Here is a 17,617-nt window from a genome sequence, read left to right as displayed (position 1 = left end):
AATATATAAAGATAAATGTTAATTGGACAACAGCAATCAGAGAAATATAAAATAAAAGATCACACTGACGTTGATCGTCAATCATTCTGTGCGAGTAATTTTGTCGCACCTAATAGGATGGAAACACAAATCTTAGTACACTTTCCTTTAAGACCAGATGATTGGCGCGTCGGCATTGTGGAAATGGGAAACGTGTTCGTCTGGGGCATAATTTCTCAACCATTACATTCACATCAAACAAATCATCCTTTAATGTCACAGCATTATGACAAACAGTACTTGGTTGTTACACGAAACAAAATCACAAATATTAAAATTACCCACGTTTGCGCAAAACTTAAATAACAATTGATTAATTGCTATTATTGTCATTGTTGCGTATCCACAAGTTAAGAAAACAAAACAAATGCTCTCAAAGACGACGGCGGGTCAATTACATGTAACTTATTTAATATGACAGTTTTTAAAGCAATTGCCCTGAAAATTAGCTCAGTTATCAAATGCTTGCTGCTAATAATATAGAAAGGGGCCGAAATACAAAAACGCTCGCAGTTATTTTGGCCTCGATGGAGGTTCACAAAACCATAGAAATAATGTTAAAGACGTTTATATGATTAGTTAAAAAATTTTATAATATATGGCTCTTAAAATAAAGTCACACAATCATAAATTCCACGCACCCGCATGACATCAGCACAATAGGTCTACTAATAATAATGCAAGAAGACAATATTTGGTTCTCGTAAAGAAGGACAAAAATGGTTTTGTCCGTTTAAAATACAGCTGCCTAAAATAAAGTTCATTGAGGTAAACAACATGGAATGACGTAATAGAAGGAAAATCCCCTTGAGGTTGCAAGCTGAGATTATAATCTCTGAATATTTTTCTTCCAATTTACTTCGGTTTGGGCAAAAGTTTATTTGTTACAATGACAGATCGTAGAAAAAATATTATGAATCACAACACAACCCATTTTTCTCTTTCATACGACTTGTCTTACTTCAAAATAACCAATATTTTTCAAAAGACAGAAAACGGATCGAAACAGTTTTTCTGGATACTTCAGCCAGAATAAAAGCTCAAGCTAAAAACGTTTATATCTACAATAAAATTAAACAAATCTTTTAAATGGAGTAACGGAAATTCATTGTTAATTCAACTAAACCACGCTTATATATCTTTTTGAACAGGAAAGTTGCTGCAAATTCATGCTTCAGAAAGCACAGGTTCTTTTTCTAGATCTTTATAAAATATTTGAAGTTACATAACAGCAAACGTCATTATAACGTTATGCAACATTTTCTAAAACAGGCCGTGTCACGACAGAAATGAATTGTGGCAAGTCTCTGAAGCTATAAATCCTTTGCGGAGAGTATATGTGGTAAAATTGACTTGTTGTGGCATCAACTGCAAACTATTTACAAAGCAAGTACGAGATTCTCAACCTGGCTGGTGTATAAGTTGTAGGTTGGGTTGTCGCTAATTTCCTATCTGAGAGATGTCGAACATGAATTATTCATGTGTGGTTCTGCTGTGTCCCCAAAATTCAATAATCTAAAATCAATAAGTCTGATTGCTCTATACCGAAGTTTGAGGCTTGCAGCTTGCCGTATTAAGCAAATTGGAATTGCGAGGCAATAATTTCAATTGGCCGCTGTTTTCTAATCTTTGTAGAAGAAAAATTCACAGTGGACCACAGGATCGCCGCAGGCCCACAATTGTGTAACGTTCTGTTACGTAACTTTCGCGCAAAGGTCGATTTCATTTAATGTAACCGATGCCCTCATTTCATTTCGGGATAGACTGAGAATTTTGATTCGAAAAAATAAACTTTCAGCAGCACACAAGTTGTAAATAACAGCACAATTCAGTGAATTTCCTTGTAGTTTATTTACCGCAATTTATATATGTTAGGCTTTTGTAAATACAATTTAAAATCTCGCATACAAGGTGGTTAGTTTAAGTAGCAAATTTAAAATTGATTCTGTGCAATGGATTTGGTGGTTTTACAAATGGGACATTTTAATACTGGAAGTAATACGTGAAGAAAATATGTGGAGAAACCTTGAAAATTACAGGTCGTGTTTTTTCTGTGCAATAAACGTGAAAAAGTTCCCAATGTTATTCAATAATAATAAAATATTAGTGTTGTACCAACTTTGCCAATAAAGCAGAGCATTTTAATAAAGTCAAAATAGTCTATAATACTAAATTAAACTTATGAATATCTAAAACAAAACTCCAAATTTTAAGAATATTTCTTCGGCCATAAATTATAAAACAAAGTTTTCAAAACTACATTACTGGAAACTTATCGCAGCTACCACATAACATTTCTATGGTGGCCTTTCAATTTGCATTAAAACAATGTTTAACAATAAGAAGCATATTTCCGGATACTGTATTTTTAAAGTGAGCAAGTGACGTCATTTATTTCATCCGTCAGTTCTAGCTTGCTTGCAATACGTGCTGATGTGATCTGATGAATTCAACACTTCTCTTGCTACAACTTTCATTCCCTGGTAATATTCCCGAGCTGTAGGAAGAATGTATTTCTCGGGTAAAGCAAACCCGAATTTTCCTCTGTCCCTCAACTCGATACCGAACGAGTATTTAACACACAATGACATGTGTGCCCAGTCAATGCTTCCTCCAGAAACTAGATCTACAAACAGCGTAAAATTACTGAAAACATAAAAAAAATCATGATGAAATTCCTGTTGCTGCCAGGCAAATTGCAATTAAAAATGTACTGATCTTCTGGAATAAACGTACTGTATTTTTGCGACGTTTCGTCTGCCATGCGGCGAGACTTCATCAGGTATTAATAATAAAAAACACATTGATAGGGATATGTTACATTCCTGAGATATATATTATATTAATATAGTTTATATATATATATGATGAAGTCTTATATACTCTCAGTAATATAATTGATTCGCAAAGACAGATCCGCAGATCCTGCATAGACTGATTTCAGCAATAATTTTGACATTTTCTTTAATGATAGGGATATGTTAGGGAATATGATTTCTATATACTGCACGCCGCACATTATATGCCACAGACAACAAATAATGCTCATGCGAGTGGTACAGCCTATACGTATGTGTTATATTTTCATAAATTGAAAAACAACTCATTTTAAATTTGAACTTACAAGCTAATTCCTCCACCGTTCCTTGTTTGTATCTGATGTCGTTAACTTGATAAATCGCCTTCACTGCTTTCCTGGCCACTCTTTCCTGCACATTTAACAATAATGTTACGTTGAAATAATGAAAACCGTGACACAGCGCGAAATAGGCGACATAAACACTGAGCGTTACAAAATATACCAACCATCATTAAAATTGGGTGCAAAAACTTAATTACTGTAATTTGAACAAGAAAGCCAAAGCTAATATGCAAGACATAAAGCAGACGTTTTCGAACAACGCTTCGTCATCAGTTCACCAGTATTAAAACTATGCATAAATATCTCTTCCGCAAAAAATTAAATCAGTAAAATAAAAAATATAAAAAATAAAACAAATTTTTTGCTGTTACATTGTTTATTCTAAACTATATTTTTATTCCATTCTACTGAACATGATGTGCAGCCATTGGTGTAGACAGGGCAAAATGGCCCCAAAAAAATACGTTGAAGATTTTTAGGTGTTAGGTTTTACCAAATGGAGGAAATGTGACTAAATTTTAAGTCGTTTTCAACTTGGTAGGACGATTTTTCACCAAAAACCTTATTCGCCTAAAACCTATAAAATATTTTGTCTTTTTAAGTATTTTGGGCACTAGAGTTAGATATTTAAGGAAAAACACCTTTTCCATGCACCAACATAAACCCAAATGCACAGCGGTGAAGTCAAAGATACACAAATAACGCAACTAAATTTTTACCAGTTCAGTATGATCCAAGCTTGGGGTCGATTGGAATCCGTATGGATACAACCAATATTGTGCGTAGGAATGGAGAGATATAAAAGCTGCGATCGGAATAGAATGGAGAAATGCTGAAACTGTGCTTGATTCTGACTCGGAGAAAGCACCACTTCCCCTGTATACTCCGGAACACACAAAGTTGCTTGTTGATCCTTCTGCAAGGAAATATAAAAACAAACGTCGTTTACGTGGGAATTTAGAACCTCTGAAACGAATTGTGGAACGCAAAAAACTCTAATATCGGTTAAATATTATTGCCACATCCACATATTACTTACGTGCGCTTGTAAAAATGATTTTTTTTAGATATGAGACGTTAAAGACCTGATAAATTGGGCGTATCAAAGTTGCGGTTAAGATCAACGCCTTTGCATTTTCCCAAACCCCGACTTCTTGATTTCCTCCACATTCTCTCCTGAAATATAGTTCTTTTGACGTGAAGTAATATCCTACCTCTATTTTTTTTTTATATCTAGTAATTTGAAAATGGGTCCTAAAGCTTTGTATTATAAAACTTTAAATTTTAATTTGAGCTCATGGTGTTAAGTTATGTCTCAAAATAAAAATACCTTTGTGCAAGAATAAATATATCCGTCCACATTCCACACGGGCAAAAACATCCAGTCCATCTCCTGAAGAAAAGAGGTCACTTCTGGGTCGCCTCTCCTGTATTGGCGAACCATTTGGTTTGCAACCCACAACAATGTGGCCCCAGTCACCCACTCACGGGCGTGGATGAGTGCATCTTGCCAGAAAACTGTTTTGTTTGCGTTTGATTGAATCCCAATCTAAAATAAGTTTTGTTCGTCACAGTTATTTTTACCGAAGTCAAACAAACTACTGTATGTCAGGTGTTGCTAACACTTATTCAGGAAATTTATTGGATGTGAAAAATAGGTTTTTACGTATTTTATACGGGCGCCCAAGTCCCCAAAATAGAACGCTAAATAAAAAGTCCCTCAAAAACATGATAAATTTGTACAATTTAATCTTAGAACCAAATTAATAATCATCAACATACAACTAGGCTTGCTCGCTATCCACAAACTAATGTACAACAAGAGATTGAATAAATGGGGGTGCAGACAACAGTCCACACAACTCGAGAAGTAGAAAAGAGAATATCGATAGCCGTAAAAATGGGGTTCTAAAATGTTTGAACTTGTCTACCGTTTGTGGTGACCTCATCGCATGTCTGTCCATGGCATGAAATCAGTTTTCGCGTTTGCTGCATATATTTAACTAATACCATACACAGGTTTAATTAGCAATTACACCCTCATATTTAATGTACAGTTTTAGCTGTTTTACACACACAAATACAACTTAAACATCCATATACCTTCATAGCCCAAATTTTTCTTCCTCGTGAAGTTACTCCAACTTGTGTTAAGGAAGCAATATCGTTGTTTGTTCTGGTAAAAGCAACCATCCATCGTAAAATCTAAAAATACGCGAAAAACAACATTGGTTCCTATTTATCAAAATTGGAAACAAATTAATGAAACATTAGTGCCCACTGAGGCGCAAATTGCAGTGTGTTGAATGCAAGCAAACGTCAGAAAGTCGAAAAATGTAATTTAATTTCCAATTACATTTTTATTTCTCAACACGTCGTGTACCTTGTGATATTCGTTGTATTTATCCAACCTCATAATTCGGGAAGATCGTTTTCCACGCACGCTTTTCTTCGCCGAGTCGCTGCTTTTAATTAGACTTTGGACATCAGAAATCCACACTCGATAAAAAATACCAAGGTTCTTTAGCGACTGCTTAAAAAATTCCTTGTGTACGTTGTCAACCATTACATCGTAGTGAGGGTTGAAAATTGAAGGGTATTTCCACACATCCACCTGCAAAGTGGTTATAAATAGATCGTAAAAGACGAATAACAATCAAGTATTCCTGGAACTCCAAAAGGAGTAAAGACGATCAGCGCCAGTAAAGATTCTTGGAATATAATATTGATTTGTAAAGACAGATCCGTCGGTCACCGACTTGCAAAGGCTGATTCCTGTATAGTCACTTTCTGACGTTAACAACTAAGTATTTCAATTCAGCGAGATATTTTAAATGTTATCGATACAACATCACTCAGCATTGTTTATTTTGTTGTATGTCTGCTACATATACAAATTCACCCACTCGTTGATTGTTTAGTAACAAATCCAATTCTGTCGCATTGATGTCCGACCGAGTTCGAAATTTTAACACTTCATACCTACAAACATAGGTAAGTTTCTACAGAGCACCCAAAGCCAAGACTTTGTTTTCTGCATTCCACCAATCGCGCAATAATTCAAACAATTAATTCATTTTTCATTTGTTTTGTCCACTGCGTTAACCAACTTACCCCTTGTACGACTTCTGCTTGCCTTCACAATTTACAATTGCGAACGACAGTACCAACAACAAAAAAGAAAAGATGTTTTTCTTAAACATTTTCATGAGAATTATTGTTGATGTACGTTCACCTGCTGCCCCACAACTGATACTGAAGCGTTTGGTCGAAGAAGCAAATTTGCGTGATCAGAGAATTTGTGCCTGGAGTAAAACAAATGAAATCCAACCCCGACTTGCAGCAGGCCGTAACATTTTAAGCCTACATTAGTGGCGAGGAGTTAGTACAGAGAAAATCATTGGCCACACAAGACGAACAGGTGGCCAAGAGACCCATGGAACCAATTGACCCTGCTTTAGAGACGTTGGCTGCCTTTATGAAACTCGATCAGCAAAACATCCCACTGCAGACTTTGTGGTTTCCTATGATTGAAGTGTTTAGAAAATGTGCTTTGTGCATGACACGGGTCAGAAGAATGACATCAGGACAGCAATCCAGCAAAGCTTTACTCGTGCAAGAATTTTGATTCATGGCATTTTCTTTTACGCCGAAACCAAAAGTGCTTTGTATGATACACAGAACACAGGAACCGCTGTGCGTCTTTAGAACATGATGTGGCAAATTGAACAATAATGCAATTTCCAATTTGAAGTCCTCGATAGAAAATATTGCGCAAGAAATTCGAAATAATTTTTTTGATGGCCACAGGGTTCTCTTATATCTCATCCAAAGTAAATAAAATATTTTTTTTGAAGAATAAATGCACATGTTTATGTGGATTCGGGTACTTATTGGTTATGCCAAGTGGGAAACAACACAAAACTACGATTGCAACTGTTACTGAAGACCAAAGGGACGTAAGAAGCGCAGTGATGGTTACGCAAATTCGAAAAATAGTGGTTGAGCTTACCTAAATAATTTTATTTGTGGAGTCACTAAGTGCCTCTTCGAAGAATATGAGTAGAGCCATCGCTGTAAGCTCGTTCTTTCGGCAATACGTGCTTATATGGCAAACTATTGTTTCCAATGCCTACATTATATTTTTATCCCTATCTTTTTATTTTTATTGCTTTGACGATTTAATTACTTGCTATGATAAAAGTGCCATGATATACTTAACATAACATAACCTGGCAGGCAACCAATTTCAAGCTTTAATAAATTTATTTCCAAGACAAAAATGAAAAAAGACACGTTTTCAAAAATTACACGTCAATGGTGAGGCTTTTGTATAAACCGTTTGCCACAATACAAGCAACTTTCCGCGTTTCCTTTGTCCTGTCAAAATAAATACAATGGGATACTATTTCTCCATTTTGAACATAGACCTTACAAATGGAACTTATTTTGTCACGACTGATTTGACAAAAAATATAGAGTGAAATTACACACATAAATTAGGCTTACCAAATTAATATAAACCCTTGGATGACCAAGAGCTGAAGGTGCATCTGATCCATCACGACCATCACACACAGCAACTCTACCATCAACTTCAACAGGAGGTAACTCGTCAATCAGATTTACGGCCCAATTTTGGTTTACCTTAAAAAACAATATATCTATTAAAATTCAATCAAAAAATCAATGGGATGCTGTCAGCATCATGCTGATAATAAAATGAACATTCAGAAATCAAAAATATTTTATGCATTTAAGTCTACAGTTCCACAAACCCAACAACTACTTAAAGAGAATATGTTTGTCAAGAAATATTTTTAAATTTATATTTTAAATTCATAGCATAAAACGTTTTGTCAACATACCAATTTCGTTCTGTCATGAAATCTGACTTTTTTCCAATCTCCTTCCTCAAAATACTGTAAATAAAATGATAGTGAGCATTACTTGGCTATAAAAGCTTTCATCAATTATGAAAAATCACATCTAAGTTAGGTTTCAACTTACAAATCCAATAATTTATTTTCAGCCTTCTCTGTAATTTGAAAAAATGTTTAGGACACCAAGAATACTATCTACAATTTTTCCAGGACGTAATGAAACAAGATTTGAAGGTCAACTGAGTGTTTCCCTTAATATTGTATCAAATAAGGAGTCTATATAACATACTTAGCCAGTCACCCCTGTTATAGTTTTTTTAGATTATGTGGTTACAATAACAACTTATTGTGGCAATGTTTGTACAATTTGGCCTAGTGCTCATTCTTTTAGAAATGTTTAATTTGCAACCTGAAGTATAAGCACTATTAAAGTTATACTGTCCTGCAATATTGTCCTTATTTCAAAGAGTTGTCCCAATTTATAAGGTTGACATTTCCAAAAATGTCACTATTTTTATTTCTGAGAAGCATGCTTATTTCAATATGTTTTGGCTCAAAAAGTGTTAAATGCTTGTGCAGTCCTTCTTACTAGAAATACCAACTTAACATACTGATTGGAAAAATTATAATTTGATCGTAGAAATTTTTTTGACAAACAATCATTTCTGATTGAAAAGAATGACATGTTTTTGCAATTTTATCGGCACAAAAAAGATGGTGAAATCGTGCAATCAACGTGTTTTTAAAAAAAATCCTCTGTGCAAATTAATAACTTTCCAATCTGGTGATCATTGTCCGGATTTTGTGTGGATTTCCTGTTATTTTATGTTGATGTAAGATTGCTTGTAAAATTTAGAAAACGTGTGTGGAGGATACTTTTTCTGAATAATAACACCGCACACATCAGCCTTTCTAATCATATGAGTGTTTCTTTAAACAGAATTACATTATAATCAATAACAACAACAATACAAGCAGTATATTACTTACAAGCATGCCAAATTATCGGCTTGAGAACACTCACCTGACCCGTGTGAGTAACTTCTTCATTCACAACTTCACCATCTTTCTGTGGGACACGAACAAATTTTCCATTCACAACAGCAAACTTTGTTGGTACGTTTTCACGAACTGCAATCTGGGAAGATTGGCGTGCAAACTTCCCAAGAGCTCTAACTGATATTCTTTGAAACATGTTTTTGTTCCACAAATGCCTTTAAATTATCACACAAACAAACAATATGCAGACAGAGCCAATAACTTTTGTTGGACTGCAAACTTGCTTGCGGGGTCACTTACCAAAATCAAAAGTACGCAATTATTTTCACGCAAGTTTAAACAGAAGAACCTTCATGCCCAATATAATTTATTGAAAAAGATACTCTACTGAAACCATGATGTTCTTCTGTATTTTACTAATTAAAAAATAATTTACACAATTTTCTTCATACAAAAATATATGTAACTGGCAGATTTTACATATTTTATCACATATTTTGGTTAAAAGCGTTTTTTAGGCTGCTATTTCATGACGGTTGTTTAGTCATCCATAAAATCTTTATGAATAAAATGTCAAAAAAAATCCAAAACGATATTTGATAAAAGAATAGTTTAATCATAGTATACATTTTAAATTAGGTTGCGTTAAAACGATCATAGTATACTATACTACTATAGGAGTATGTTGTGGTTTAATATTTTATGAAATATTGAATATATCCACTGAAACAGTCACATCTCTGCGTGCATCGTTTTTACGCAACGTAATTTTTGCAAGCAATTTGCGCATTTTAGATAGTAAGAAATCCTAATGCGTTTGCATGCATGAAAATATAAAGTCTTCGTTTACTCATGTAATATTTACAAACAACAATTTTTTTTGTGTGTACGCCCTTTGCAAGAAAAGATCAATTAAGGCAATCGATTTGAAGTAATGATTTCAAAACTTTTAAAATCAATGATTGAAGTTGTGCTCTTGTATTCAAGCACTTTATGAAAGATTCCCCCATCATGTTTCACAGCACTATCTTTAAAAATACAGTATAATTTATTTGTCACTAAGAGTCATGCCTAATTATAAAAAAAGTGATCACCCATGTTTATAGATCACGTTCGATTAAATATAAGGTTTATAAATTGCACTTATCTACTTTCCCAAGAAAAAGTATATTATCAGCTCACGACACAAAAATCCTGTGCATAAGGCTGCAGCCACCAGGACATTTTTGTGAAGAAAAACATTGACGGCTTAAAATCCGAAAATTGTCGTTACGAACGCTGGCAACCTGACGATGGAGCGAAAATAAGCAAAGTTTAACAAATGAAATGTACTATCATTACTTTACACGTGCTTTGTGTGATGCTTGCGGCTATAATTAAATGAACGGAAGAAATAGTACTGGAAAATATGCATCGCCATGCTGCCACGATTGAAATTTCCCAGACAAACATAGCGAAACCTTTTCGTTTTTGTTGTGCTTTGCTGAAAAGATGTTATTTGGTTTTAAATCCTTATTAAAAAAATAGTTCAATTTTATCAACTGTTGAAAATGATTTTGTCAATTCTTGTAGATTTAATTTACGTAGGCTATTTCTTGTTTGTAGAAACCAAAAGGTTTGTTTATAGAAAAAAGATTTATATTTCATACAAAAAGGAATGGTTGTCCTACATGGCAAGTGTGTAGTGGTTGGTAAGTAACGTGTGTTAATGCATGTTATAAGCAATGTTGGAAAGTTTGAAATTTAAGATGCAAACAAAATGTATCACTTCAGGAGAACCAACAGTTGGGAAGAGCGCTGTTTCTCAGTCATTCACTGCTGATGGCACAGTTTTTCCGAAGAATTATGCAATGGTACATTTCATTCATTCGTTGGTTTATTTTTGCCCAAACATGACAATAAATATTTCGGTAATTAAAGAGATGGGAAATGTGAGAGTGTTTGTTTTTGCTATTTTTGTAAACCAATCATTAGTTATTTCCTGTTTATAAAGATTGTCCACATGTATTATCTGAAGTAATTTTGGAGATATAATATAACTTTCAGAACATTGTTTTATTTGACAAAACTTTTTTTGTAAATCGTATAAGCATTTTGAGTAGTTTTCATACATAAACATTGTTCAAGAAACAAGTATGTGTTTGTTGGCAGAGCTGTGTGTGTTTGTGATAATATTAATGCCATTTTTTGCATAGGTTCCAAGTTGCAATAAATTAGTGTATATTTGTGTTATTTTTCAGACAGTGGGTGTGGAATTATCTCAAAAGAGTTTGCAAGTTGGTGAAAGTGGGCATGATTTGGTGGTAAGGAGTACATTTTATAAAACTAATTAAAAGTAAAAACAAGACAATTACAATCCTGCTTTTTAGAACCTCTTTGTTTTCGATTCTTCTGGGAAAGATGTGTTTTCTGATCTCTCGGAGCCGTGCTGGGAAAAAATGAGCATGTTTGCAATTGTTTTTGATGTGACAAATTCCAAGTCTTTCTCAAGCTGCCAGAGGTGGTTAAAGAAACTAAAAAAATATGTTGAACCTAGCAAGACAATTCCAGGTATATAATATTTTCTGTATATGTGCAGTGTGTGTAGATGTGAATCATTGTTTATATTTGTTACAGGTGTTTTAATTGGAAATAAAACAGATTTGGAAAATCGACGTTTAATTTCTTCCCAGGCTGCCAGCAAGTTTGCAGAAGATAATGGATTACTTTATTTTGAATGTTCAGCAGTAAGTTTTTCCAACAATGATTTTTATTTTCAGTTTGATTTTTCGTTGATGTTTGTAAAGAAAACATTATATTGCTTTATTATAGAAAGAATATGTGGGAATTGAAGCTCCATTCCGACACTTAGCTCAAAAGTTTTTTGACTTGCATCAAGAATCAGGGGATCTGGTCCAGCAGTTTGAATAGACTTTTATTGTTTTTCTCTCTTTTTTGTTGTTGTAAAAGTTGGCTGCATTTTATTTGCAAGTAAGGTAATCAGTTTACAATGTAAAATATTTCAAAGAAGTTTCCAGTAAAAATGTTACAATTTTTTGCATTATTTCTTATGTTTTTATCACTACTCTATCATAACCATGCTGCTTTGCATATTTTACTTGTATAGTGAATTTATTTTTTTACAAAATAAAATTGCAAATCTACCAAACCAAGAAGCACCCATGATATTTGGGTAATAACGTAGAGTGAAGCCACACAACAATCTTTACACGTGGTAAGTCATGTACGCTGCTCTCATTTAGATTCCCATCATTTTACAACAATATATGCGCTGATTGGTTTCCTTCCCAAATTGGTAATTGTAACAAAACGACCGATTTCTCAGGAGAGGCATACTTTATGAAATAATACCAAATTAAAGCTTGTACTTTGTGTGACACTTAATCTTTACGACCAATGCGATTCGGCTTTTGAAGCCATTGGAGTTTGAGTCAATGCAAAATATTTCTGCCAGGGGCCTTTGGTTTTTTTGATCCAGATTTGATTTACTAATCACATTGCAAAATATTTCAATTTTTTTAAACAAGTTTACCTTTGGCCAAAATCCGTTTCAACTCGGAATAAAGCTTACTTACTGTACCAAAGTTCTGATTCATGTGATTTACTAGTTTTGAGCCACAAACGAAACAGATTCAAATCAAATTTTAAAAATCATTTGGGATGATACGTAAAAGTATCTTCGACAAGCATTCAGCATTTTTTACAACAACTTTGTGCTTTCAGTCATAACAGCGAAAACGCATCATTGCCAATGTCATCATTTTGCGAACTCAGCTAAGTGTTTGGGTCACAAGTTATCGCATGCATTTGAAATGGACCTATGCCACTTTTTCCTGACGAGATACAAAGAAAAACGCTGGGTAAGACTTGAACTCACGTCCCTGGGCCAAGCGAGCTAGAAAATTCCTTTTTTAAATTTATCAAATAATCTTCCTTCAAATTTCACCAAAAATTGCAATCGTTTTGCACACATTAACAGTTTTACATTTGGACAGGTTTTGTCGCTTCGTTGTGGCGTTGCACAATAAAAACATACGTGTTGCACAATAAATGCAGGACACCACATAATATCTTGGGCTTATGTTCACCACTGTATAGTCTAGTTGGCATTATAGGTAAATTGAACCACGTGGAAATTTATTTTTAAATGTTTTCAAAAAAAAACGCAAAGTTAACTATTTCGATTTCATTCATTAAATACTGCACTTAATAACTTGTTTCCCCTCCACGACGTCGGCTAGCAGCTGCGTGAAAGTATCTGGAACTGGTTCCAAAAGTATCCCCGAACCTGAACTTGTGACCGGGTAGGTAGCCAGTATAATGAGGAAGTAAACCCCCGTTGATGTAAATGGTTTGCTTGTAAGTTCGTGGTTTCTCGTTGTTGCAGGGTGGACATACTTGGTGCAAAACTACCGGCTTTTTGTCCAGCTGTTTTAGCTGCTTCTGGCTTCGCGTAAAATCTACCAACGCTTCCCGGGTAAGGTTCGGATAATCCATCGCAAACCTAAAGAAGTGATTATTTGGGTGCTTTATTGTGTTGCTGTGAAGGCAGTTGTGTGAAAAGGTAGAAATATTGGTGTTTTTACTTTGCTATAACTGCAGCCATCAGCGTTACTTTCGACTTGAATCAAAAAATAAGCACAATGCTAAGACACTGTTTTGCGAAAAGCACAAATCTAAGAAACAAGTCCAACCTGAAGTTATGTCAATTATGCCAGGTTATGTTGATTTTTTTACCACAGCCCGATGCATGGAAAAGTAACTTTGCTTCAAAGAAATTACCTACCTTGATCTTGCTCTTGGAATGAAGCCGGTATATCCAGGCATAAAGGTTTTTGTTGGATTTGAAACATTCATGAAATATGGAGAAACAGAATGCTGAGCCTGGTTGAGTGAAACGTAAGGCTTTGCTTCTGCCCGAACTGGAGTTTTCGGTGGTTGGGGAGTGAGCTGTTTTCTTTTTTCTTTTGAAGTGTTCATGTCTTTTGCAAAATCAGCAATGGCGTTTTTGCAATTTTCCGCGTATCTTGTTCCAAAATGATCCTCCTGTTTTGGAATGTAGCCAGTGTATCCAGGGACCATCCTGTCGTTCAGTTTCTTGTCACCCCAGCTTTGCTTGCGAAGTCGTTTCCATTCATTTCTGTCATGGGTTTCTTCCAAATGCTCCCCGAATTTCGGAAATATATCTGCTAAAACAAGTCTTCCAGATTTGGCCACAGTGGGATCTGTAAGAAGTCGTGAAGTGGTCTTGCCGTATGTGTCTCCAAACTGAAAGGGAAACTGGGGGCTGTAACCGCAATAACCCGGCGGATAATACGGGTCATTGCAAAAAGTTGTCTTTTTTGGACAAACTTTAAGTGCCATGATTACTTATTTGTGCTGTTACTGAACAGAATGTTTTGTGTTGTCAAAATCCGTGAACTGCATAAAACGAAGTATTGTGACGTAATACAGCTGCATTGTTCACTATCCTGTGTAAAAGTTATGTGCAATCTCAGACTGTACAACAGATTTAGCGTTGGTTGGCCATGGGCCAGGGGAGGCAGGGGACTTTCCCCCCAATATTTTGGTTTGTGGGGACATAACATTATTACACCCCCCCAAAAAAAAAAAAATCCATAATTTTTAATGTTTGATGCTTTAAATCCAACAAATCTGAGAAGCTTTTTAGATCAGTAAATTGTTAGAAAGAAACCTATCATCGTTAGCCTCTCTTTGAGCGTTCATATAGCCCAGCGTGGTCCAACTGCAGGCCCGTGGGCCAAACAGGTCTAATTTTCGTTGGCCCGCGAGCTGTAGCCCGGACTTTTTCATTGTGATGACCATAATTTGTTTTGTTGTATATAATCGACAAGGCATTATGTTTTTTTTTATCTCAAGGGACTATTTACCATTAAATCTATGTTTTTCGTTGTCCACCTTGGCACTGTGTAGTTAATTTGTATGTCTGATGATGATTTTATAGTAACACTAGCCCGCGGGATAAACTTACGGTTTGTTATGGTCCGCGACCAACTAAAGTTGTACCACACCGAGCCTTTATGCGCTTTCCCGTGTCGTTTTGACAATTCTGTCTCACTGGTTTACCTTTTCTCAGAATCTACAAATAAACACCGTGTATTTTGATGCCAAAATTGTTCTTATTTCAGAACTCGACTTTTTCAATTCGAACCGCGATAATTTCTCTAAATAAATATTTTTCGATGGTCCGTTCAAAAACGCAATATCACTAATAATCCGCATTTAATAAAAATATTCACGTTTAAATAAGAAAACTAAGTACGCACCTTCAAAATCCTTAGAAATAAGCACATTTGTATTTTCTGGAACACTTCTCACAAAAATGGACACATAGCTAAAAACCTGGTGCTTCGTTTTGTAAGAAAACGTAAAATGTAAAGAAATTCAAGCAATTGTTAACTGTATGAATACTTATATAACTGGTGTTTGCTTTGTTTACACCTGACCGTTAACGTTCGCATAGATTTCTATGCTACATAGACTTATTTGTGGATCAGTTTTTGCGACCTGGCTGTGTTTTGGTGTATGAGAATTTTCTTTGGCAGTCGGGCGGGCGTGACTCCTTACATCCGGACAGCGGAACAGGCGGGGATTTGCTTAAAATTGACTTTGCTTAAAAATGTTATTCAATAGCATATAAAGATTTACACAAATAGAATATAAAGATTAGTCTCATACAGCAATGCATGACAACTAACTGGGGCAAAGCACAGACATCAACAGCACTGGCACCAGGATTTTACGCAGGAACAACAGTTTGTGTGACGTAACAACGATACGTTGTGTTGACGTCAAAACTAGCGAATAATGACACGACAAAGAACACATATTTACACTGCATAGAAAAGCTTCGATGTAACATTCCCCCCAAAAAGTGTGAATGACAAATATTAAAAACACATCGCAAATATCGTAGGTATCGCGACGACAAATCATAATTTAAAGGTCCCAAAAACCGAGCTGTGAAACCCGCTGTTCATCTAGCAACCAGAGCTGACATCGCTCGAAGAGGTGCAGAATAAGAAAGACTTACCAGAATCAACGACGCGACACAGTTTTCTGATAGAAAAAAAGGACATCGCTGCTTGTCATGCATCAAGGCCAGTGGAATGATTTCTGGTCTGGGAGTAAGCAACTGGTACCGACTGGTACCTAACGAAAAGTAAGCAACTTTCGACTGGTACCTAACGATAACGACCTCCACAGGTTGTGTTAGCGTTGGTTCGTGGTACTGCTAGTATCTGATTTTTATACATAGTTCGCTGATTAGCGTTTATTTTGTTTCGTGTTTCGTAATTTAAGTCGTTGCTCTTGTCTTTTAATTTCGTCGAAGGTGTTGCGCTTAACCACAGATATGTTGGAAGAAGTTGAACTAATAAATTCATTTGGGTAGCATTGCATAATATCGATTGTAAAGTAGGTGGAACGTTTACCAACGTGACAAAAGTTTATTTTGGTATTTAAACCGCACACTAGGCTACGTCGTTATGGGAGTAACGAATTCAATTCCTATCATTTGAATGGGAACTGTAGATACAAAGCTACTGTGAAAAAGTGTATAGCCTGTCGTTTTTTGTTTCGTTAGGAACATGGTATTGTATGTGAACAAAAATAAATTGAGTTTTCTTGTTTGGGTTTAAATGGTTTTGAGTGGAAAATATCGAGCAAATCAAACTTAAAACAAAGAAGTGTTCGAAAAACTGGCCTTCTTCAGCAACAATAGCATCACTAGCAATGCCATTTTAATGAGGAAGGTCGATGCGTCATGCCCAGGTCGCTGATTAGCATTTATTTTGCTTCGTGTTTCGTAATTGAAGTCGTTACTCTTGTCTTTTAATTTCGTCAAAGGTGTTGCGCTTTAAACGCAGATATTTTGGAGTTGTTAAATATTGAAAATCTATATGACGTATACCAAAATATACAATAACAGAAGTTGCGTAATTAGCTTCTCTGTTAAGGCAGTTTATGCAGCTCGATCAATCGGTTCGGAAACGCTGATTTGTTTAGTAGTGAGTTATGGCAAAGTTTAACTCTTGACCTGGTTGGGAATTTCCTGCAACCTTAAGCACATATACAATACATGTTCAATCGAAAACGAATTGAAAATCAAACCGACGTGCTTGACGAATAAAAAATTCTTCATGTTAAAACAAGTCACATTTATTACACAGAGATTTAACTAAGGTCCTGACACCAGCAAGAGCGAACTTTGGAAAGATTTTAACTGCAGAATGTCAACTCTTTAATATAGCATATTATATACATGTTAGACTGCGTGATGCTTATATGGCGGAATGAAAGAGATAACAAGAGTTAAAACTTATAAATTAATTTGGGTAGCATTAGATAATATTGAATGCAAAAGTAGGTGGAACGTTTACCAACGTGAACAAAGTTTATTTTGGTATTTAAACCGCACACTAGGCTACGTCGTTATGGGAATAACAAATTCAATTCACATCATTTAAATGGGAACTGTAGATACAACACTACTGTGACAAAGGGTAGCCGGTCGGTGACGAATTCGTTGGGA

The 17,617-nt window shown here is 35.3% G+C and overlaps 4 protein-coding genes across 4 annotated transcripts; 1 reads left to right on the top strand and 3 right to left on the bottom strand.

Moving 5' to 3' along the window:
• Window positions 1–1,871: 1,871 nt before the first annotated feature.
• On the bottom strand, window positions 1,872–6,562 carry LOC145908412 (carboxypeptidase A4-like). The gene is made up of 9 exons (XM_082995688.1): window positions 6,296–6,562; window positions 6,088–6,163; window positions 5,565–5,795; window positions 5,285–5,386; window positions 4,512–4,730; window positions 4,267–4,357; window positions 3,901–4,097; window positions 3,164–3,248; window positions 1,872–2,665 (listed from the first exon to the last, which is right to left on the bottom strand). Exons 1-9 carry the CDS (start codon window positions 6,388–6,390, stop codon window positions 2,436–2,438), a joined length of 1,326 nt encoding a protein of 441 aa, XP_082851814.1. The 5' UTR covers window positions 6,391–6,562; the 3' UTR covers window positions 1,872–2,435.
• An 866-nt stretch (window positions 6,563–7,428) lies between these two features.
• Window positions 7,429–9,355, bottom strand: LOC145908877 (NADH dehydrogenase [ubiquinone] iron-sulfur protein 6, mitochondrial-like). Its single transcript, XM_082996199.1, has 4 exons — window positions 9,089–9,355; window positions 8,050–8,103; window positions 7,691–7,828; window positions 7,429–7,561 (listed from the first exon to the last, which is right to left on the bottom strand). The coding sequence occupies exons 1-4, from the start codon at window positions 9,257–9,259 to the stop codon at window positions 7,496–7,498; spliced, it is 429 nt and encodes a 142-aa protein (XP_082852325.1). The 5' UTR covers window positions 9,260–9,355; the 3' UTR covers window positions 7,429–7,495.
• A 1,278-nt stretch (window positions 9,356–10,633) lies between these two features.
• LOC145908630 (intraflagellar transport protein 27 homolog) lies at window positions 10,634–12,503 on the top strand. The gene is made up of 6 exons (XM_082995948.1): window positions 10,634–10,754; window positions 10,837–10,916; window positions 11,304–11,366; window positions 11,433–11,613; window positions 11,680–11,789; window positions 11,875–12,503. Exons 1-6 carry the CDS (start codon window positions 10,721–10,723, stop codon window positions 11,971–11,973), a joined length of 567 nt encoding a protein of 188 aa, XP_082852074.1. The 5' UTR covers window positions 10,634–10,720; the 3' UTR covers window positions 11,974–12,503.
• A 766-nt stretch (window positions 12,504–13,269) lies between these two features.
• LOC145909591 (ciliary microtubule inner protein 2B-like) lies at window positions 13,270–14,430 on the bottom strand. The gene is made up of 2 exons (XM_082996967.1): window positions 13,850–14,430; window positions 13,270–13,567 (listed from the first exon to the last, which is right to left on the bottom strand). Exons 1-2 carry the CDS (start codon window positions 14,425–14,427, stop codon window positions 13,270–13,272), a joined length of 876 nt encoding a protein of 291 aa, XP_082853093.1. The 5' UTR covers window positions 14,428–14,430.
• Window positions 14,431–17,617: the final 3,187 nt, after the last annotated feature.

Source organism: Ascidia mentula, chromosome 7 (assembly GCF_947561715.1).
Source record: "Ascidia mentula chromosome 7, kaAscMent1.1, whole genome shotgun sequence".
NCBI classification, from domain to species: Eukaryota; Metazoa; Chordata; class Ascidiacea; order Phlebobranchia; family Ascidiidae; genus Ascidia; species Ascidia mentula.
The sequence above is the reverse complement of the archived record's forward strand: the minus strand, read 5'-3'. Positions and strand labels throughout refer to the sequence as shown.